Source organism: Scleropages formosus, chromosome 6 (assembly GCF_900964775.1).
Source record: "Scleropages formosus chromosome 6, fSclFor1.1, whole genome shotgun sequence".
Lineage (NCBI taxonomy): Eukaryota > Metazoa > Chordata > Actinopteri > Osteoglossiformes > Osteoglossidae > Scleropages > Scleropages formosus.
In genome coordinates, this window is record NC_041811.1 from 16,772,030 (window position 1) to 16,795,801 (window position 23,772).

The following is a 23,772-nucleotide window of genomic DNA, read 5'->3' on the forward strand; positions in this document are numbered from 1 at the left end:
TTACTAGAAGTAATAAGTAATTTAGAAGGTGTCCTGAATCACAATGAAATCTTCATCCAGCTGAAAAAAATACTTCTGTCAGTTTGGCAAACATATTCACTCTCATCCTGCTTTATTTGGTATTTATTATGTGCTGTATGCACCGATAACTACTATTCCAGAACAGATAAGATTATGCAAATATTGACAGAAATTCCATGAGTGCGATTGCTGGATTGATATGGTCAATCAATCATATTGAAGGTTGCAAAGAAATATCAGTTATGTAATGATATGAGCTTTCACATGTTCATTTCAAATTCATTATGGTGAGTCTAGTTTACAAAAACTGGCAGCTCATCTGTGTATGTTGGAATAATTATTTTTAAAACTGGGAATTGTTGGCACACCAGTAAGCTGCTCAAAGCATCTCTTTCATAACCTGCTTAAGAATTTACATTTTTTCTACTGTCAAATTTTAGTCCAAAAGGAATTGTTCAGATCCACTTTCTCTCTACTTCTCTAAAAAGATGAGTGAGCTGCTGTTTTTTTAAACATTATTTTAGTATTTAGCTTAATGTGTCAAGAGGTACTGGGGGTGCGGTGGCGCAGTGGGTTGGACCACAGTCCTGCTCTCCGGTGGGTCTGGAGTTCGAGTCCTGCTTGGGGTGCCTTGTGACGGACTGGCGTCCCGTCCTGGGTGTGTCCCCTCCCCCTCTGGCCTTACGCCCTGTGTTGCTGGGTAGGCTCCGGTTCCCCGTGACCCTGTATGGGACAAGCGGTTCTGAAAATGTGTGTGTGTGTCAAGAGGTGAAATTAAGTTGGCACACATTTGTTTTACTATAGCAATTTAGGTGATGGTAGTTTCAACATAGACAGAAAAAATAGCAGCAGTAGCAGGTAGTAGAGTGTTTAGAGCTGCCACCTTGCACTCACAAGGACCCAAGTTTCAGTCCCACCTTCTACTGTTATACCCTTGAGCAGTGTTACTCGCCGAGTTGCTCCTGTTTACCCTGCTAGTAGTTGGACCTTGTAAAATGGTTTGGAGAGGAGCACTAGCTAAATGAATGAACAATTAAAGGCCCAGGATTTAGACACACTGTTGTTTTAAGCGAACAAAGTCAAAACAGGGCAGATGTGGCCATCTTCATGCAAAACATAACAGCAGATAACATAAACATATTTTATTTATAAAAATAATAATTTAAAAAACTGGACCAGAACACTACACCAGCAGGCCATCTCTTTCTCAGTATTCTTAGAAAGCTCCAGACCAGCTGCTTGAAATCTGTCCCTTGATTGCTCACCTAAGGGCTAGCAGCTGGTCCTAAATCCCCAGGAGAAGTGTCATAGGGCATCAGCAAATTGGCTGAGTTCAACCTTGTCCCATACCATGGTTTTCTCTCCTGACACATCACACTAAGAAACCAGGTAACTTGAAGTACTTCAGCAAAGACAAAAACAAGAAATGCTTTTTTTCCTTGTCAGCTGAAGTTATAATTCCACAGCATTATGCATTCAGCCAACAAAAAAAGATATACAGGGTTATCTTTGCTCTTCTAGCATGAGTTTATTCTGGCTTGTTTGTTTTAAAATCCAGCTAAAATCTGCTGAGCTTGTTGGCCTGTCATCGTAGGCTGCACTTTTCAGCATGCATATCTGAGAGTTGAAAAACACACATAAAATGTGTATTTTGTTTGTTGCACTATAGTCTTTTTACCTTGGATTTTCTAAATATTTCTAGATATATTCTATAGGATGAATTAAATAGTTTTAATAGCAGTGAAAAAAGGGAACTTCTAGGAATTTTCATCTGAACTGATCTGAAAACTGTGTGAGTTGTTTGTATAACATTGATTTTATTATTCAGCACTGATGAATGGGCAACAAAAAAGAATGAGTGGGGGAAGCACACATTCTGTGAAAATTTTCCACTATTAAGCTTTGCAAATGGTATATCAGAAAGTTGCAGTCTGTTCCATGAAGAGTGTCTAGGTTTGAGAATCTGCTGCATCGAGCTAACACTGTTGAGAGAAGGGTCCTGGAGCGCTTGGCATAGATTCTAATGGGTGGATATATCTTTTTTCATTCCAAGAAAAATTAAGAATCATATTGTATTATGAAGTATTTAATGTAAGCGAGACATCCTTTGGTAATGCAGTTTTACTGTAAACATATATTGCTGGCCAAAGTAATGTCATAATGCAAGGCTGACTAATAGCACATCTACTGAGACACTGAAAAGGTAGCACTATCCATAAATTCAAATTTTTCATTGCTGTAATCCTAGCCTTCAATCACCACTGAAAGCAAGGCAAAACTACACTGCTAGACTGCAGATCATTGTTTTTTAGGAACATGCAGTTCCTGGTGCAGTGGGCCATGTGACATGAAACCAACTGATAATCTGTCTCTTTTTCGCAAGTTGCCAATGTTCATGGACAAACTGACAGTGGCCTGCTTTAGACAGACCGCATGCATCTGTCACATCTTGAAAGATGAGAAATGGTTGGCCGCAACACAGATGCTCCAGCATTCAACAAATCAACAGAACAAAAGCACTGCGTTCTTGACAGACAAGTTATAGTGTTTCTTTTCATATTTTCCTCAAACACCTGTTGCATGTCCTTGAAGAATAGACTGTAAACAAGCTTAAAGTCAAATACCAATTATACAAGTTGTTTTGATCTCAACCTCACAAATCCCTCCAGTGATGAAAATGTGAAAGTTAAATCTAGGTACTATATCTTTTCTTCTGTATTTCATGTACCTATTAGTTGATATTGAGTGCTATATTACGTGCTAGTGCCTTGCAAATCCTGAGCTGCAGTTTCAGATGTGGTTTGAATCTAGCTCAGTTTGTGTGGAGTTTGCATGTTCCGCCTGCATTTGCTCTGGTTTCTACCCACAGTACAAAGGTATGTTTTCAGGTGAATTGATGGCTCTAAATTGTGTGTCTGTATGAATGTCTGTTTTTTGTTGTTATGTGATGGACTGGGGTTCTGTCCAGTGTGCATCCTTTCTCATAACGTATGCATCTGGGATGAGTCCTTCTCCATACCAGTTCCTCCAGGGAGTACAACTTGTTGTTCAAATGCAGTTCCAGGAACTTGTACACTCCCACAACCTCCATGTCCACTCCATCTATGGTCACTGGACACAAAGGACCCTTGGACCATCTGAAGTCCAACACCATGCCTTTTGTGATATTTATTTATTCACTTCACTGATGTTTTCTCCAATGCAGCTGCAGTGTTAAGCTACTTACAATGATTTACCTAGTTATTCAGCTGAGAAATTTTTACTGTATCAATTCAGGGTCAGCACATTCCCCAAGGATGCTATAGTAGGAAGTGGGAATCAAATCTTGGTCTTTCAAATTCAGGGCAGGGCCTCTAACCATTATATCTTGTCAGCAGCTGCAGCTGGTTCTGTTTGCACCACTCAACACCAAGTCCCTCACCAAGCCTCTTTACTCATTCCCCTTATCAATGGTAAATGAATAATAATTAACATTTTACCCAATAGATGATGAAAGTATTGGTGTCAAACTTGGAACATATTTATAAATAATGCAGAACATGCTATTTTGCTGTTTTACTCAGAAATGTATGTTGCTTTGGAAAAAGCAGCTGCATATCTACTTAAAGTTCTTATATTTACATTTATTCATTTAGCAGATGCTTTTCTCCAAAGTGACGTACATCTCAGAGAAAAAACAATTTGTGCATTACGTTAGGAGAAAGAGACATAGATGCAGACATGTGATTCTTAAGTAAACCTTGTTCATCGCACGAGTAGGTACACAAAACTCAGGATAGACTAATCCTGATGACCTTCCTACATTTTTTTTTTTTAAAGGTACACAAATATTTACATACAATACAGAAGTAGCAGCTGTGTAAAGGCTAATCTGGGCATGATTATAAAGTTACGCTCCATGAACATTTACACCATATATGAGCTTGAGAGATCTTGGGCGAAGTGAATTCAGAAGTGGTGAGTTTTCAGACCCTTCCGGAATGTAGACAGCATTTCAGCAGTTCTGAGTGAGAGGGGGGAGGTCACCACATTCCACCACAATGGAGCTAGAACTGAGAACCTCCGTGCTTTATTTTTCTGCTCTGGACCACCAAGCGAACAGAAGTAGACTAGGGAAGGGGTCTGGTTGGGGTGTAGCGGTTGATTTATTGTACCGGTATGCAGTATAGCAGCATTATATTTATTAAATAAATATAAGTCAATAGGAAATTTGTGGCATGACATATTTCATTGTCAAACAACATAATATGACCTTTTGCTCCAGTGCAAAAAATGTTCTGTACGTCTCAAATGTGTTTTGTTTAAAGTGTTTGTTCACAGTAAGGCAACTGATGGCGTACCACAGACTTACCAGAAAAAAATTGAAAAATTTTTCAGAAACAAAAAAATATAATCTGAAAATTGTTCAATTCCCAAATGAGGACCTTTTCTTCTATCTAGCACTGGCACCAAATTACTGGAACCTAAAGTGTTCAAATATAGTACTGGGCTTCAAATAGATGAAAATAAGATTATTTTTCAGCTGTATCAGACAAAAAAAAAAATATTTATCAAGTTAATGTGTGCTTTTTATGTTAAGTGTGTATGTTTCACATGTGTTTGCTATCTCAAAGAATGTTTATTTATTAGTATAAATATTGTTCATGAAATATCCAAAATATGATTGCACGGCATATCATAAAGCAGAGTTCATAATGACCAGAGTATATAGGGTAACCAAGTTATAAAAATGTGAAGCCTTAGTTTTTAATTTACTTTATATTATACAAAATAACTGAATCTAATTAAGTTACAAAACAATCATGCTGTGACTACTCTGACTACTCTTACTATGATCTGTAACAGTGTATTTTTTTAAATTTGTAGTAATTGCCTCGACATCTTAAAGAGTCTCATATGTGACTGGAGACAAAATGGGCCCAGTCACATAACTTATGCATTCTTCCATCTAGTCTTTTTACCGGTATTGAAATATTCCACATGACAAAACACACACATAGAAATGTCATGATTTTTAACAGACCATTAATTATATTTGTAATACATGGCTACACAAATTTCTTTTTATTCTCTTGCATAGGTCAGGATTGTTTCATTGTACATGTGGAGAGTAAGTTTTTACAATCACATTAAATCTGACCTTCTACTTATTGTAGCAGGCATAAAATAACAATAATCATAATAATAATAACAAACGTAATAATAATAGTAGTAGTAAAAACTGAAATAACTTTAGAAAATATACTGTTTATCAAAACATTAAAACATTACTGTAAGACGATCGTTATCAGAAAAGTATGGACACGAGCCAGTTAAATGCAGTACCTTTACTAGATTATCTTAATGATAAATTCTACTGCAGTGTGCAAATACAAATACTACATTTTTAAATTTTAGGTTGTGCAATGATCATGTTTTGGCTGCAGGTTTACAGTATGTGATAGGCAGTGCAGTATGTGATAGGGAGTGCATGCTTTGTCTTTGCTTGTGATTTCTTGTTTTCATAAAAACTGTAAGATATTAACAGGGGCAATGACTGTGAAGTGTCAGTCATGCCTTTGTATTGCATTGCAAGGTCTTGGATTAAAGTGTACACTCCTGATGTTGTACCCTTAATCAAGGAACTTAGCCGAATTGCTTTAGTAATGTAAAAGCATAAATAAGTGTAAGCAAGTTAGTGTTCAAAGTTAATATTGTAAGTTGCCTTGAACAGAGGTGTCAGCTAAACAAATAAATGTAACATAACTGAGAAAATGCGTTGGCTAAATCGATATTTATTGGAAATAACATATATTCACCAGATTCATTGAGATTAATAAAGTGGTGATTGGAAGTTGCAGTTATTACATATACAGTAGGTATATATTCTTTCAGCTGCTACGTAGTATGGCAGGAGTGTTGTTCTATAATGTTGTCAAAACATTATAAAAAAGTGACAGAGAGAGTTAGTGCTGATACACGGGAGGGAAAATAAGGGGAGACTTGAAATTAGACTGTAATCAGTAGCTGTTTAGTGTTGCATAATTTTGCACCAATTACATTCTATATAATGTGCAAACTTGCCATGTTAAAGTGAACATGATATTTGTGATAAGGATTATGAGTCAGGACTGACTTTTTCGTTTCAGGTAGGAATGTTATGTGTTTTATAGTTACAGTCAGATATGCCATTATTGCTTATACCTACAAGCCACTGACATCTCAAACAAGGCAGAAATAGCTAATAATAATAATAATAATAATAATAATAATAATGCACATGAACATTTCATTTTCAGAATTAAAATATGGCTCTAAGCTTATCTGATAATACTGCTAAATTTGTTCTTGAGTAGGCTTACTGAAAATGGGTGCGTTTTATTCCTTTAAGCTTGGTGGACTTGTTATTAAATAGAGCAGCTAGGTATGGCCTTGATACCCAATAATATTAAGTAAAGTGCACCCAGAAATCATTCCCAAGGCAGTAGAAGGTCTTGTTAGTAAAGTGAGATTTTGTGACAACTCCATGCTGAGTGCACAGTGTAATTTACCCTCCATGTTTCATATAATACATAAACTGGCATGGCAGAACAGCACAACATAATAAATTGTCATACTAAAGTTAAAAATGTAAGTTTTTCAACTTCATATGGCACTCAGTCATCCTGCCTAATAGGCTGATTAGAGGTCCGTTTTAATCAAGGTCAAATTTAATTTTGAAGAGAACAGCCACTTTGCATTATATTGCTCATTTTGTCAACCATCGGGGGAGGTGGACTGTTAGTAAAGCTGGCTCTTCTGTCAACTCTCATCACTGCCTTTTTTTTTTTTCTTATTTGCGATTCAATGAAATTTTTTTTCAGTTTTAGCCTGAAAAAAGTGCATGAACTGTTACGTGCCCATTTAAAATGATTCTAAGACCAGAGACTGTGACCCTCTCTTTAACGTTTATGAGCAGGTCACAAACAGCTAGATGTTATTTCGAGGGCCCTGCTGTGGCCACCTCTCGGTTGTTGACATCCACTGCTGTGATGGGGCTATATTTGTTGCATCTCTCTGATTAGGGTCATGCTACTCACACTTTTGCCAGTAACGGCGGATGAGCAGAGGGCACCCATAAGACCCTCCTGTCATTCTGCCTTAAGCCCTGGAGATGCAGCCTGTCTCATAGCAGGTGCTTTTTTATTCCCTTGCGCTGCAAACCGACCACACTTTTTTCCTTTTTTTCATCCAACAATGCTGTTATTCTTTATTGTGTATGGCTTTGATGCCCTCTCCGAGTTTCTAGGACACATGCTGTTCTCCTTTCGAGCACTGAAAGAGGCCCTTCAGTAACAGTAATGAGAGCCACTGTCATTTTAGATGACTCCACTTCCTGAAAGAAGGAAAAAAACGGATACCCAGGGTTCATTTCAGTGAACTTGATCAGAAATCCATGACCTAATTTGTAGCCTATGTCTATACCTACAGTTTAACACTATCAGAAAAGTCCATTTTGACATAACGAAATTTGATTATCCATCAAATACTTTTCTTCTTTGAAGTAGTAGTGCCATTGGCACCTTACAGTTTGACTCCTGTTATCAATGTGCTGAAACTGAGTGGCTCTCCAGTCCTGCAGTTCATCGAGAAGATTGAAAATATAGGACATTGTAGGATAGCTTATGTAAGGCTCAGGTCTGAAAGTAGTAGTATATGGAAATTAGTAGAGAATAAAGCTGACTGCCTCACAGTTGTGACACTCACATTTCCTCCTGTACTAAAGAAAGTTGGATATTTCAAACTCTGTTAGTGACAGCGGAGCTCTCCTCCTTCATATGCCATGTTAGATCTTCATCTGAGTAACAAGAACAGTTCAATAATTTGATCTCAATCATTGGATATCAATTCATTTATGAGCATATGAAATGTAATGCTTGTCCTAAGGCATTTCCTCTATGTGTAATCAAGATATGTGCTTAAGAATTTGTTCCTTCACAGTGGCTATTGGATTCTTAAATTCATGCTGACTGTCTGGCAGTGTGAATATTCTTATGAAACTAAACATGCTTCATCCAACCAAATATTCTGAACATGCACAAGTGGAGGTATCCTAGTCAAGAAGACCTGTTCCAAAAGTTGGGGATTTATTCAGTACATCTGTATAGTGTATGAAATCCACCCATAACTTGAGTTTCTGAGCTGCCAGGGGTGTTCTTTATTTCAGATGTTTGCCCAGTCACTGTGAACATGGTGGAAAGTGCACACAGTCCTGGAATACATTCTACTGCAATTGCACAAGTTCAGGCTACATCGGAGCGACTTGTCACAGCTGTAAGTCTCTGTTTCTCATACACAGCTAGGAGATTGGAAAGAAATGATTATTCTGAGTCAAGGTCACACAGTGCGTTTGGTCCCCTGCAGTGCTTGCAGGAGGATGTACAGTTAACCATAAATCAGCACCAATAAGGATTAAGAAACATGTTCAAGGTTCGAAAGGAAGACAAGTTGTATATGATAATATATATTGCCAAGAGTAATACAAAAGAGATTTTTGCTTTAATGTAGTATAGAGTCCAAATTATCTGTTAATAATGGGATTACAATTTGTGAAGGCTGAATTATAAATCAAGAAGCAAAGTATTCCAGTAATTCCGTTGCAGTTAGGAAGTAATGCCATTAAAAAAGCATAATTTCAGCTTTTATATATTTTAATGTTTTTAGGCAACCACAACATATTCATGAACAATGTAAAAAAACAGGGGTGTTTTGGAGTAGTACAGCCCTTCAGAATAAATAATCAGTTCTGTGTAGACTAAGTAGATGTTCCCTATAGGCAAATGTTATGCTTCTCATCTAGCACACTATCTATTTTACAAAGCCTTGTCTTTAGGATGGACAATAATGATGCAGATTATATATAATGCAGTCATATTGCTTGTGCAACAATACTTCATGCGATTTTAAAATTTGCATTCTTGGTCCTTATCAGATGGAAAACTTGATATGCAAACCATCCTCTTTGTAATATTTAATTTTTATTTTTTTTCAGCTGCAATAGCACATGACATTTTCAAGGTTGTAATGTGGCTATGGGAAATGACAGGTACACAGTCACGTTCATTTAAAATACTCCAAAATGATTTTCTTTCCTCAATGACAAGCTAAGTAACTTCTGTAAGGACCTCTCATAAGCCATGTACACAAGCTTTAGAGGTAATACATTAAATTTTAACAACTTAGTGATAAGTCCTGATAATTAACTGTCTGGTCTAATATGACTCTTTGTTGCACTGAATAATGCATTATTGAATCTTTATTCTTGTTTACATTATAATTCAAACTGTCTTCTGACTACAGTCATGTTTAAGCATATTCTGGTAACACTGGCAGCAGGGAACAGTTTGTACTTTACAAACTCAATGTGATCTGTTGAGTCAATTCACTTTAGGATAGGACAGGATGGTACTTTAAAGTTACATTTTTAATTAGAAATGGCTGAGAAAACAGCCACAATATAACTAGATTGTCAACTGCAGGCAAAAAATATTTGAATTAAATTTACTGTTTTATTCTGAAAAAGAAACACCTGCTGATTACCTTTTTTGTTAACCTTTCACAAGGGTTGAATAAATATAAGATTAAAGTGTGACCAGCTAATGGGCAATGCAGTATTCATTTTGATTAGCCACTTTTACTACACTAATAGATGCAGCTGCTTTCCAGGATTTATCACCAAATTGATCTTTCTTGTAAATTAATTATGTCTAAAGATGGAATATAATGCTTGTAGAAGGTCTTGAATGAAATGAGTTAACTTGATAAGAGAAAATCAAATGAGGTCTTGAGCACTGATTGCCATGCTTTCCATACATCCCTGGACATTCATCCAGAAGTACAGTTGAACTGCAAAACTTGAACCGGCATAACTCTGATCCAGGAAAGGTTAGAATGTAACTTAAGACTGTGTTTTCTGAGTTTATTAAGTTAAAAGGACTTCTGCTGTTGATGCTATCACTTTCTTACATGCAGTGCATAAAAACTGTAGGCCCCTTTGTTTAAATATAGTGTAGAAAATGATGTGGGAGACCTGATTTAGTATCACTTATGGTAAGATCACAGACATATTTTAGCTTTTTGTTTGTTTCAAAGAATGTGAATGATGTATGAATGTTCTTTATTCTTGCTTCTCTCGCAGCTATTTATGAGCAATCTTGCGAAGCATACAAGCACAAAGGCAAAACATCAGGATTTTATTTCATAGACGTAGATGGAAGTGGCCCTTTAAACCCACAGAAGGTCTACTGTAATATGACAGGTATGTTTTATTCCTTACATTACGGGGTTGGTAGTACCATTGCCCAACAACAGGTGTTAATAAAGTTTACTAAATTGTTAATTTCATTATACAAAAGGACAAAAAAGGAAGCTTGTTTTCTCTATTGTAAAATGATTAATATATAATAAGGGCATCAGCTAGAGTAGCGGATTTGAAACCTGAAGGGTGTGGGTTCAAATTGCACTCTTCTGCTGCTATAGTACCATTGAACAATGTTCTTACCTCATATTTCTCCAGCAGAAAAAAATACTGTAGCTATAGTAAAAGCACAAAGAGCTGTGAAGGAAAGTCTTAGCAAAAGAGATGTTTCTGAATTAATCAGCTCATTACACACACACACACACACACACACACACACACACACACACACACACACACACACACGCGCATTGACTGAAACTGCTTGTCCCAAGTGGGGTTGTGGTGAACCAGAGCCAAACCCAGCAACACAGGCTGTAAGGCTGGAGGGGGACACACCCAGGACGGGATGCCCGTCTGTCGCAGGGCACCCCAAGCAGGACTCGAACCCCAGACCCACAAAAGAGCAGACACAGGCCAAACTCACTGCACCATCATGCTCCTCATTAATCAAAAATGTAAAAATATAATTATGAGTATCCAAATGCGAATCATCCATTTCTGTATTTTTTGCAGTATGTTGATATGTGATTTTGAATATATAGTTTATATATATATATATATATATATATATATATATATATATATATATATATATATATATATATATACACATTATATGTTTAAAGAATACTCTAATTAATCTATTTACCATAGTTTAACATGTGTACCACGATGAAGTTCGTTTTAAGAATAATCAATGCTTTTGTGGGTAAATTGGGAAGAAAATAATTAATTCTGCAGTGAAAGAACTGAAACTATAAACATTTAGTCGTTTCTGTGCTACTTTTGTGCATTTGACAATCTGAGGATAGTTTATTTTTTATTTTTATGCATGCTGCAGTCAAATTTGTCCTGAAATATTCAGACACATTTCCTTTGCCTATCCTTTGACATGCAAGAGGTGTTTACATTTATTCATTTAGCAGACGCTTTTGTCCAAAGCGACGTACATCTCAGCAAAAGTACAATTTATGCATCACATTGAAAGAAGGAGACATAGCTGCAGACATGAAAGTCTCAAGCAAACCTAGTTTGTTCCCTACCACTTGCTGCACCGAGGTTCATCGTTCAAGTAGGTCGATCTATCTGCCAAAAATCTATCTGCCGAAAATTTGGATGCAAATTTAAGGTTTTTAATAGAATGGTTAAAAATGGTTACAGGTTGAATTTCGGCTTCCGTCTATCCTGCCTGACCCGCATTCCCACTTGTGCAATGTCAGAAGTTAACTGAGATTAGGCTTTTGAGCCCATTCTTAAGTGATGCTTCCAATGGGGGTCTGGCCTGGGTGGCAGTCTGCTGCAGTGCAAGAATTTTAGCTTTTTTGTATTGTTTCCTTTGAAATGCCACACCAAATCAAGTGACTGTTGGGGATAAGTAATAAATACAGTGTGTGTACTTAACTCCCAAATACTCCAAAAACCCCCGTGAAACCTCTGAAGTTACCCTTTCTATTTTTCTTGTTTTAGCAACCTGCCACTGCATTTCCATTACTCACTCTTTTCATCTGAATCTTTCACTCTGTATTTGGCATAATATATTAATAGAAAGCTATTTTCTTTTAAGCATTTTTGAGGACTTACATGGGAGTTTCCGTAATACAATTTTTAACTTTCATTCTATAATTAAATATATAATTTATGCATATTCAGAATTACATATGCACTGAGGCGAATCTGCCGAGAGACAGAACCCCCCACTAATGTCACTATTAATTTCAGTAAACAAATCTGCTAGAACTTGATAAATATCCTTAGACATTTTTCAAGGTTTCAAGTCTGAGACGACCAACAAAAGCTTGAGAAATCAGTCCAACAAACATACTTAAAATGTTTTAATTAACAAACATGTTTTAATTGAAATGGGGCTGCGGTGGTGCAGCGGGTTTGGCCGGGTCCTGCTCTCCAGTGGGTTTGGGATTCGAGTCCTGTTTGGGGTGCCTTGTGACGGACTGGTGTCCTGGCCTGGGTGTGTCTGCCTCCAACCTGATTCCCTGTATTGTCGGGTTGGGCTCCAGTTCGCCACAACTCTGCATGGGATGCACAGCTTCAGCCAAGGTATGTGTTTTAACTGAACATTTTGTGTATATTTTGGAAAAAAAACATTTGACATATATGTGTTTAGTGGAGCGGAGGGGCGCGGTGGCGCAGTGGGTTGGACTGCAGTCCTGCTCTCCGGTGGGTCTGGGGTTCAAGTCCCGCTTGGGGTGCCTTGCGACGGACTGGCGTCCCGTCCTGGGTGTGTCCCCTTCCCCCTCCAGCCTTACGCCCTGTGTTGCCGGGTAGGCTCCGGTTCCCCGTGACCCCCGTATGGGACAAGCGGTTCTGAAAATGTGTGTGTGTGTGTGTGTTTAGTGGAGGGGGTGCGGTGGCGCAGTGGGTTGGACCACAGTCCTGCTCTCCGGTGGGTCTGGGGTTCGAGTCCCGCTTGGGGTGCCTTGTGACGGACTGGCGTCCCGTCCTGGGTGTGTCCCCTCCCCCTCCAGCCTTACGCCCTGTGTTGCCGGGTTAGGCTCCGGTTCCCCGTGACCCCGTATGGGACAAGCGGTTCAGAAAATGTGTGTGTGTGTGTGTGTGTGTGTGTGTGTGTGTTTAGTGGAATCATATTTTTTAAAAAAGTATTCTTTTATTGGTTTTTGTTGGTTTTGTACAGGATTTTCCTTTTTCATAATATGTAAATGTAGCCATAAGTCCTAAATTGACTAATAATTTTATTTCATTTTCAATTATTGTTATTGACACTGAAGCAGAGTAATAAAACTTGCAAAAATAACAAAAGATTAAAATACATTATATGATATATTTTTATTTCAATTGTATATTTTATTGAAAATTCACCGATATCAGTATAATATGGCTGTTCAAGCCTTGATTTCTTTTGTACTGCTTTACAGTTACACAGCATTTTCATTTATTTATTGAGCTGGTGCTTTTGTTCAAGGTAACATATACCTTTGAGGAAACAAAAGGCACATTTCACAACAGGCAAGTAGTTTTAGATGCAAACACACAATTATGGAAGGACAGTTTGTTCAATACCACCTTTTTTTGCCAGCACACATTACACAAGTATCTGCCTATAGAATTGGGTTTAATATAAATGCAATTGTGGCACATGGTATCATGCAATATGAGCTTAGGAGATCACTAGATGTGAAAGAGATTTGTTTGGAGATTCTTGAATGCTGAAAAGGATTTAGCAGTTTTGAGGGAGAGAAGGAGGTCATTCCACCACATTGTAGCTAAAACCGAGAAACTGACTCCTTTCAATTTTGGACTCATTTGTGGGACCCCCAAGTGGCAAGGGGAGGACAAATGTAATGCACCTGCTGATGTGATCAGGTCTTTTAAGAATTTGTGTGTAGATCCTTTCACTGTTGTGTATCTAGAGTGTTGAACTTGATACGGGCAGTTACAGACAGTCAAGTGGAGACAGGCGAGGAGGTAATATAGATGGGAACACTTTGGTAGGTCAAACACCACTCTCCCTAAGGCATTCTCAACCGGCTGGAGAGGCTTGATGGCAGAGGCCAGAAGACTAGACAGAAGGGAGTTGCAGTCATCCAGGCGAGACATCGCCATGACCTGGATCGGGAGCTGTGCATTGTGTATTGAGTATATTGTGGTCCTATGAATGTTATACATCAGGTCTCTGCAGGATCAGGTTGTGGCTTCTGTGTGCTTGGAGAAGCAGAGACTTGAGTCAATTGTTACTTCCAGGCACTTGAGCAATGAAACAGATGAAGTCAGAGATTTAGTTCAATTTGATACAGAGGTCTCAACAGGTGGATGGACCTGCTGGAAGTTGAAGGACCTCAGTATTAGAAAGACTGAGCTATAGTTGGTGGTCAGTCATCTAATTAATGATGAATTAGTCTAAGAGGCAAGCTATGATGCAAGATGATACATCTGTGGCTGTTAGGAGAAAAAAGAAGACAAATTAGGTGTCTTCAGCAAGGCAATTAACTGAAATAGTTTCACACTACACATACTGCATGAACCAAAAAATGGAATAGCACCTTCGATAAAGACTAAAATTACAGTTTCAGTGTAAAAATGCAGCTGTCCAACATACTTGGTGTGAAAATAAAGATCACAGCTGTGTAAAAACCTCTTTATCTGGCCTGAATTTCATTGAACAGGCCAACAGCCTTCTGTTAGCTGATACGTGGAACAAATCATTTCATTTTTATGGTATGCTTAAACCCATTTACAGTATGTTTTACACATTTACCCCCAGATAAAACATGGATGGTGATTCAACACAACAACACTGAGCTGACTAAACTGAAATCTTCCAGTGGGATAACTCAGCACTTAGCCTACTTCAACTATTCTGCTAACATGGAACAGCTTCGGGCTATAATTAACCAAGCAGAGTACTGTGAGCAAGAGCTCTTCTACCACTGCAAAAAGTCACGTCTCTTGAATACACCTGGTAAGCCTTTTTTTTATTATTGAGCAATTTGTTCAGTATTCCGTTTGGTCACTGTGCACATTATGTCAATTACCATACTTACTTTTTGTGATTTTGGCCTTTTTTCTTCAATTCATCTTACAGGTTTACATTTAGGCATTTGCCTTTACAGTATTATTAGCTTTTTCCAAAGTGATAAGAGTAAGCAAAATCACATGCAATATTCAACACATTTTTCAAATAGCTGCCTGCAGAAGTGACATAAAAACTGCAAATACATAGATAAGCCTTGCAGATGCTGATGGACTAATTCACAAAGCTGTTGGGAGATCAGGAGAGAAATTAGTCCAAAAGAGTTCTGAGACCCTTCTTGAATTCTTCAAGGAATTCTGTGGTTCTGAGGAGGAGGGGAAGTTACGTGACTTCTTGGCCAAAACTAAGACCCGGCAGGGTTTTCATTTTGGACCCTTTAGTGACTAGAAGTGAAGGAACGTAGCGCTTTCACTTGAATACAGGGAATGATCAAGTTCTGTAGGTACTGGGATGCTGATCTTTTGACATTCTTGTAAACTTTATCAGGATCCTTTCTGTCCACTGTTTGGAACACTATTGTGTTTTGCGTACAAATGACAAATCTTGACAACATGACAAGCATCCCTTCTAGGTATTCACAGTCAATTAATTGTTTTATTCGACCATGTCTCCACAAGAACACTTAATGAAGTCAAACATTAAATACCTACTATAACAAAATGTCAAATTAACAATAATGAGACAGTCACTTCTTTCTGTAAACAGACAAGTTCAAGTGGATAAAGGTTAATAGACTAGAAAATCAATGAGAATCTCTTTAATATCAAACACACAAAGGGTACACAGTCCTGCTTGTTTGAATGTCTTTAATAATATTGATCGAGGCTGCAATATAACTTTCTGCCAAGAAATTGCTGTGCCATTGAGATGCACAAAGCTATGCCGATATGTTTTCCCTTGTGCAACTTTATTTGCAGCATTCTGTGTATTTTACTTAACAATGGACAATCTGCATGTGTCTAAGATGGTGCTTCGTTTACATGGTGGATGGGGAGGACGGAAGAGGTACAGACATATTGGGGAGGAGCAAGACCAGGCAGTCAGAAGTGCTCCTGTGGCATGCAGGGAGATTGCCTGAATTCCAGTCACTACTGTAACTGTGATGCCGACAAAAACGAATGGTAAAGCACTGTTCTGCCTCGGGTAGCATCTTCATCATCATTCAGAAATGCAATTATTCTTTAGTAAATGCAAACCAAAATCTGTCCGAATGTTCAACTTGTATGTACATTCCAAAATGGTTTATCCTGCTTTATTTATCTTTCTTTAGGACAAATGATTCAGGAATTCTGTCATTTAAAGAACATTTACCAGTCACTAAAATAGCTTTTGGTGACATAAATAGAGTTGGCTCGGAGGCAGCCTATAAAGTTGGCCATCTGCAATGCCATGGTGACAGTAAGTAATGAATTGCTCATGTGGTAAAACTAAAACATGTTCTAAAATTTTTTTAGAAAGAATATGCATTTCAACGTATTTTGTTTTATATCTTTTAAAATAAGAATTTAGTATTTTAAATAATTCAATATTCATTTCCTCACATTTCACTATTTCTTCACAAATACATTTTGTAAAATATTTATAGAAGCATCTGCAATGACAGAATGTCCGAATGTTGATGTTTAACTTTTTGTGTGTTTGTTTTTCCAGCTGAATGACTTTTTTTTCCCATTTTAATGTGAACAATTGGATCATTTCTTATTATAATCATGCATTTAAAAACTTTGTTGCAGTTCGGTAAAGTGATGACTGTAATTTCATTTTACATAAGCAATTCTCAATTACATTGTGTATTCTACCAACCAGAAAACTTTTGGAATGCAGCATTTTTCAATAAGGAAACATCATATCTTCACTTTCCAACATTTCATGGAGAGCTCAGCGCAGACATATCATTTTTGTTCAAGACCACAGCCTTTTTGGGCGTATTCTTGGAAAATTTGGGAATTAAAGATTTCATAAGGATTGAACTCAGCTGTAAGTTGATTTTTTTATTCATTTTTATTTTTGATTTAAAATTCACTGACAAACACAAAGGGGGGCATGGTAGTGCAGTGGGTTTGACCAGGTCCTGCTCTCCAGTGGGTCTAGGGTTTGAATCCTGCTTGGGGTGCCTTGTGATGGACTGGCATCCCGTCCTGGGTGTGTCCTTTCCGCCCTGTGTCGCCGGGTTAGGCTCCGGTTCCCCACGACCCCGTATGGGACAAGTGGTTCAGAAAGTGTGCGTGACAAATACAAAATGATTCAGTCAAAGATTTATTAGAATTTTAATTAGCTGAGGTAATATGAAGCAAGTTTTAAATTCTTATATATTTTGTAAATATTAAAATATGATGAAGAGTTATACTTTTCAGAGAGATCAGCTCAGAATTTTTAATACGTGACTTTCATTTGTTGAACTTTTGTTTGCAATTTTTTATAGAAATATACTATATATGACATTCACATTTATTATGCTTGACTCTTAAGACTTAAGAAACCACTTACAAAGTGTCAAGTTTCTTTAATAAATATAAACACGAGTATGATGAAACTGCAGATGTGTGGTCTGGTAAATATTTTTCTACATTTTCTCCTGGTATGGATGGTGGTCTTTTGCTGTTATCAAAATCTGTGAATATTTTATCCATTAGGTTTGTGAATCTTGGTGTTTAGATAGGCTGTGGTGCAATGCCATGCCAATAGGTTTGTTACAGCAAGATTAAAGCATTGTTCATTAAAGTTAAAGAAGCTCAATAACATATCTATGCAGTCTGAAAACCCATTTAGCTCTATCAGCAGAATTGGAGTATCAACAAAACTAAGCAGAACTGTTGCTAAATGAGGTTCCATACTTTATTTAAATGTCAGTTCCTGTCAAGGTCACCCTTGCAGCTTTTTTTTTAAATTTCTGTAATTTCTTTCAGCTTCTTCTGAAGTGGTTTTTTCATATGACGTGGGAAATGGCCCGTTTGAGGTCAGAGTAAAGACACCAACTCCACTAAATGATAACCAGTGGCACTACGTGAGAGCTGAACGTAACGTCAAGGAAGCATTGCTTCAAGTAGACCAGCTGCCAGTCAGGACACAGAAGGCTCCTAAAAATGGACACATTCATTTACAGCTCAACAGCCAGTTGTTTGTAGGTAAGAAATCATTTCCTTCTTGTGCAAAATCAGCAGAAGACTTTCTATAAGCTGTACTGTTGTTCCACAGATGTACAACCCACAAATTTTATATAGAAGTAAAATGGAAAATATAATATTTTCAGGTAAAAGATTATCAAAGCCTAAAATAAGTATTTCAGAATATTAAAAATATGTACATTTAATATAAGTTTATTAATATATAGCATACCCTTAACATGTGAGGGGCCATGGTGGCAAAGCAGGTAAAGTGGGTTTTGCAGCTCAGTGGGTTAGGGTTTAAACATAGTTCAGGGTGAGTGGAGTTTGTTTCTCCCAGTGTATACACCCCACAGAGCTCCATGAAAGAAGGCAAACTGGTAACCCACTTTTTCCTCACTTGCCTTGCCAACCATGTGAGGGGTCACTATAAGTCAGACTCTGTGACACTTCCACGGATATACCTTATATATACATTATTTTATCCCTCACAATATAGTTTGTGCTGAAAAAATCTGAGCTCTACTTATTGTGTATTCATTGAGGAATATATATATGAAACATACAGATAGTGTGGTGGCACAGTGGAATAGCAAGTAGGACTGCTGCCTCATAGCACCATGGGTTCGAGCCCCGCTCAGTCTGTGTGGAGTTTGCATGTTCTCCCCATGTCTGCATCTGGTTTCTCCAGTTTCCTCACAAAATCCACATATATGTAGTTCTGGTGAACTGGTGTCTCTAAATTGCCTTTAGTATGTGAATGGGTGAATAACTTTGTATGTATGTGGGTACCTTGTGATGGACTGGTGTTCTGTCCAGGGTTTCTTGCACCCAGTGCTTCCAGTACAGGTTTTGGATCACTGTGACTCTGCCCAGCACAAGTGGTTATTGAAATTGGATGGATTGATTTATGGAAAGTGCAAACCTTCATGCAGATTTACATTTCAATAAGAAGAAATATGGTGGAGACACGTTTTGCAATAACCAATACCGGGGTTACACGGAAATCAAAGGGAGCATAAATAAATAAATGTAGTGGCTATTAAACTAGGGTAGAAAAGACAAAGGCATTCTTTGGACACAGCCAAGCACAGAATGATGAAAGGCTTATTGATTTTGGAGTCTTTGTAAGTAATCCCAAGGAAATACTACAAGCGACTGTTCATGGCTTGAGCACCAACCACATTTTAAATTGGATCTGTGGGTAATCCAACTGCTGTAATATTAATCAGAAACACATTAATGGAAGAAATCTAAAACTGCAACAATTTAGGAAGAGCAGCTCAATTCAAAGTCTTCATGAATACTTTAAAGATGTTATGTCATTTATTATCTAAAAAAGCTGAATAATTTCTTTTTTATACTGTTTAAAATTAGTGGTGTGTCCGTTTAATATGGCAGAATAATTTCTTAGGCAAGCTGTTTAACATCACACATGAAATCACTGCTTTTTCAAGGTAACTTTTATGTGTGATGAAAAATACATTTTAACATCATAATCAAAAATAAAGCTAAAAAGAACAGATCGAAAGTTCCGGGTTAAGGCAAATGTGTTAAATGTTTTAAAATGGATATCTTCCAAAACATGGCTTGTGACACTATAAACCTATTTGCTTCTCATCAGAAAGCTGCCAGTCAAAATGTCGTTTGTTTCTTTCTTGCCATTAGCTGAACATATACATTGATCAGTTTAAACAGTTGCGGTTGGCAGTAGGTACCTTTCAAATATTTGGCTAATGAAGCATCTTTGTTGTCATATTGGAATAAAGTTTCAGGAACCTAAGCTAAGGCTATGTTAGTAACATTTTAAGTGTTTAGTTTTTTGTATTTTAAAAAATTTGTAACATTGTTTAGTGCACCATGAAATAAAATCATTCATGGCTTGAATAATCCACACAGAAGAAAATAAAGACAAATGATGAGCACAAGACCATAAAAAAGATTTCTCATCAGATACTGGGTTTTCCCTGTGAGATTTTAAATGTATTCTTGCACACTACAGATAAAGCTGTTGATGAAAAAAGAACTTGCTCGGCATATTTCGAGGGAGTACATACTCTCCCCCATGGGTGTAAGCAGGGTATGAGAGAGACATGTTCTACCATCCAACTTTCATAAGAGCCCTTCATCTCTTTTACTCAAAACTGATAGGATGCTCAGTGTAATGTTCACCTCCATGTCCTTTCGTATGAGAACACTGCTGAACTATCCTGTCAAAAGTCATCATACAGTCATGGCACATCACTGCAAATGCTGGGAAAAGTGTCAATAGTGCAACACGTGGTTTACAACAAGCACACTTGCACTGCACTGGTGATTTTAAAACCCCAACCATCAACTAGGAAGGTTTTGGAATAAACTGGAACACAACCCTATGGCAAAGCCAAGACACCCTTCTTTAATAATGGCGCTTAATGCATTAAAGGAGGTGTGGAGCACAATAGCAACAGCTTTGTACCAGAAATTAGTAAATACACGGAACCAGTAGTTTAGACCAAGGCAGGTCAGCACACTCCTTTTTCCTCAGGATAGAGATACTTTATGCATCAACACACATGTTCTGTAACTTTGCATAATGTGTTTTGTGGAGCTTAATTCTGTATACATTATTTTCTCAGCATCTAAACCTAATAAATACTTGTGTATGAATTGTGAAGGATAAGGTACTTGGTGAGAAAATATTGACTATATTGGAATTTCTTTCTTCTTATTTTGACAAGCCAAAAATTGGTAGTAGCCACATTTGATTACTTAAAGCTTATGTTCCGATGCGTATCAAGGTCCTGGGAGTACCCAAGAAAGCTAGATCACTATCGGCTCCTTGGTTTTGTGCCTTGAATTGGAATAGTAAGGATTATAGGCAATCTTAGCACAAGACCAAGTCACAAGACTTTTGAATATGCGGCAGTGCGAGAGAAAATAAGTGCGACTAGCCAAAATGGAAGGGAAAAGCATTTCACAGAAGTGAGAATAGCATGGATTTCCTCTCACAACTTTTTTATTATTGTCATTGAATGGCCAGTGTGGGCTGTAGTATTTGCAAAGCTGTTTTTGAAAAGTTTGGGAAAATAGCGCTTGAATCACCGTGGAAACGAGTCGGGGAAAAAGGAAAAACACATGCCTCCCTTTGTTTCTGCAGGAGGCACTGCTTCAAGGCAAAAAGGCTTTCTTGGATGCATCCGCTCTTTACAGCTGAATGGAGTGACACTGGATCTTGAGGAACGGGCCAAGATCACCCCTGGAGTTAAACCAGGTTGCCCAGGCCACTGCAGCAGTTATGGTCGCCTTTGTCAGAATGAAGGCAAATGTATGGAGAAGTACAATGGATTCTCTTGCGACTGCACTTTCTCTGCATTCACAGGACCCTTCTGCACAAAAGGTAATAAACAAAAACGACTTCTCTGGCGTAATTATAATAGATTATCATTAAACCACCATTGTCTAACACTTTTTCAGATGGAAAAGTGTATCTAAAATCATACTTTGCATGTAACGTGTTTTTATACATACAGGTACGTACATAACATTTAGGAAATTTAAATGAAGGGCTCAAGAGCTGTGAAGTCTGGCTATTTAAAGGTTCTATATAAATTAATCTGCACTGCTGTTTATTTTTTGCAATAAAGAGTGTGTGATGGGGGGGGGGGGGGGCGCAGTGGGTTGGACTAGGTCTTGCTCTGGTGGGTCTGGGGTTCAAGTCCCGCTTGGGGTACGCTGCGATGGACTGGCGTCCTGCCCTGGGTGTGTCCCCTCCCCTTCTCCCTCCAGCCCTACGCCCTGTGTTGCCGGGTTAGGCTCCGGCTCCCCGCGACCCCATATAGGACAAGCGGTTCAGACGATGTGTGAATGTATGATGTACAAGATGACTTTTAAAGTCTGTATGAATCATAAGCTAGCACAAGAGTGTGGTTGATTTAACATTTCAATGAGACTTCAGAAAGACTACTCTGCTAATGGGGAGGTGATCATACAGAAACATATTCAAATGAACTTTTAGAAGACTGGAAATATGAATCATTTCTTTCCCAAATGGCTGTTTTTGTCTGGTGTTTTGTCTTTAAAAACATTAATTACCTCAAAAACAGAGCAGGGAAACATCAAATCTGGTTCCAATGTAGATAGCCTGTATGTTCGACATGGCCCGAAGAAACTCACGGAATTCAGAAATCTACATTTGAAAGTTATGCTGGTCATCTTCATTTGAAATGGGACAGAATTTCATAATGTACTTTTTTGGTACCTGTTGATTCATAAGAGGGCTCCTGTTATTTGCTATTTGCACATGGTTAAAGGAATCAGAGTCCTTTCACCCTGAATAGAGTCAGTGTTCCAGCTGCTGCCCTGATCCAGGTTTCCTGTCAAGGCCACTAAAAGTAGAAAGCACTGATAGTACAGACTGCATACGATTAACATTTTATTTTCAGTTTTATTTGTATTTATTTATTTATTATCTACCCTGGAAAAGGTCTTGAAGATTGTTACAGGTTCTTAAGTTATTATTACATCATATGTACTTCAACTAAACCAAGGACAGCAAAATCCAGTCAATCTGCAGTCATGGTCTCTATAAACATTTGTAATAAAAATAATAAATATTTAAATCGGGAGGCTTAAATCATTAGGCAAAATGTGGAAAGCCACCAGTATCTTTTTTGTTGCCCTCCAGCAAAAAAGTGTGTGAAAAAGAGGCATAACACACAGTGATGGATTTTTGAATCAGCCAAAAAATATCATAGGACTTCTAGTCACCATCCTCCTGTATCCACTTGGCCAAAGCACCTGACTCTATGCTCATTAGCATTACCACGCTGAGGCATGGCCATTTTAATACTGCTAAGTTAAATCTGATAATTGTTTTATTTTCCCATGTTGTATCACTAATAAATCAAACAAGCACTGGCTTGTCATACATTACCACAGGTCCTGATCTTTAAGGATCGTTGATCATAACACTTAAATTTAGAAGCATCATACAAGCCAGACTTAAGCCACTAAGTGATTTGTTTTTTCAACATAACTCCTGACAGGTTGTCTGCTGTTACATAATAAATCCGGTTAGTTAGAGTTTGAAAACATTTATTCCTACATGATTATATACAATGTATAAAATGGCTTTGTAAACTGATTGAAGTGCTTAAATTGGTTTTATTTAAAATAAAATTTCTTGTTCTTTTTCTTATTCATAGAGGTCTCAGCTTACTTTAAACCTGGAATGTCAGTAGCATACACCTTTAAGGAACCTCATGAACTGGACAAAAATGCAAGTTCTCAGTCATCCTCCATTTATTCAGATTTAACCCTTCGAGGAGAGAGCATTGCTTTCAGCTTTCGCACCACTCAAGCCCCAGTGCTGCTTTTTTATGTTAGCACTTACTACCAAGAATACCTTGCAGTTCTGCTGAACAGAAATGGTAAGCTGACCAGCTAATTTATATATCTTCTCACACTACTTTGCGTTATAGTTTTCTAAGAAGATTGATTTGTACTCATTTTAAATGCCACATCTGTAAATATCCTTTGTGAAATGTCAGTGTATTTAAGTTTATATGGGAAAAATAATTTTTGGAATTACCTCTGGGTAAAAGTCAAATGAATAATTTAATGGAAGGAAAAACTGTAAATAAAAAATTCCAGAGGTTAAATATTGATCTGTTTTTATTATTTTCACCAGCCATAATCATTTGAGGGGGTGTAACATGGTA

General features: G+C 37.6%; 1 protein-coding gene across 1 annotated transcript in view; it reads left to right on the plus strand.

Moving 5' to 3' along the window:
* Window positions 1-23,772, plus strand: part of cntnap3 (contactin associated protein family member 3) — a 90,547-nt gene that overhangs the window by 59,616 nt on the left and 7,159 nt on the right. The window contains exons 11-19 of the mRNA XM_018736679.2: window positions 8,207-8,313; window positions 10,178-10,297; window positions 14,697-14,894; window positions 15,931-16,087; window positions 16,237-16,364; window positions 16,773-16,943; window positions 17,873-18,091; window positions 21,210-21,449; window positions 23,257-23,481. Of these exons, the coding sequence (XP_018592195.1) occupies window positions 8,207-8,313; window positions 10,178-10,297; window positions 14,697-14,894; window positions 15,931-16,087; window positions 16,237-16,364; window positions 16,773-16,943; window positions 17,873-18,091; window positions 21,210-21,449; window positions 23,257-23,481 (1,565 nt within the window). The remainder of the gene's footprint in view (window positions 1-8,206; window positions 8,314-10,177; window positions 10,298-14,696; window positions 14,895-15,930; window positions 16,088-16,236; window positions 16,365-16,772; window positions 16,944-17,872; window positions 18,092-21,209; window positions 21,450-23,256; window positions 23,482-23,772) is intronic.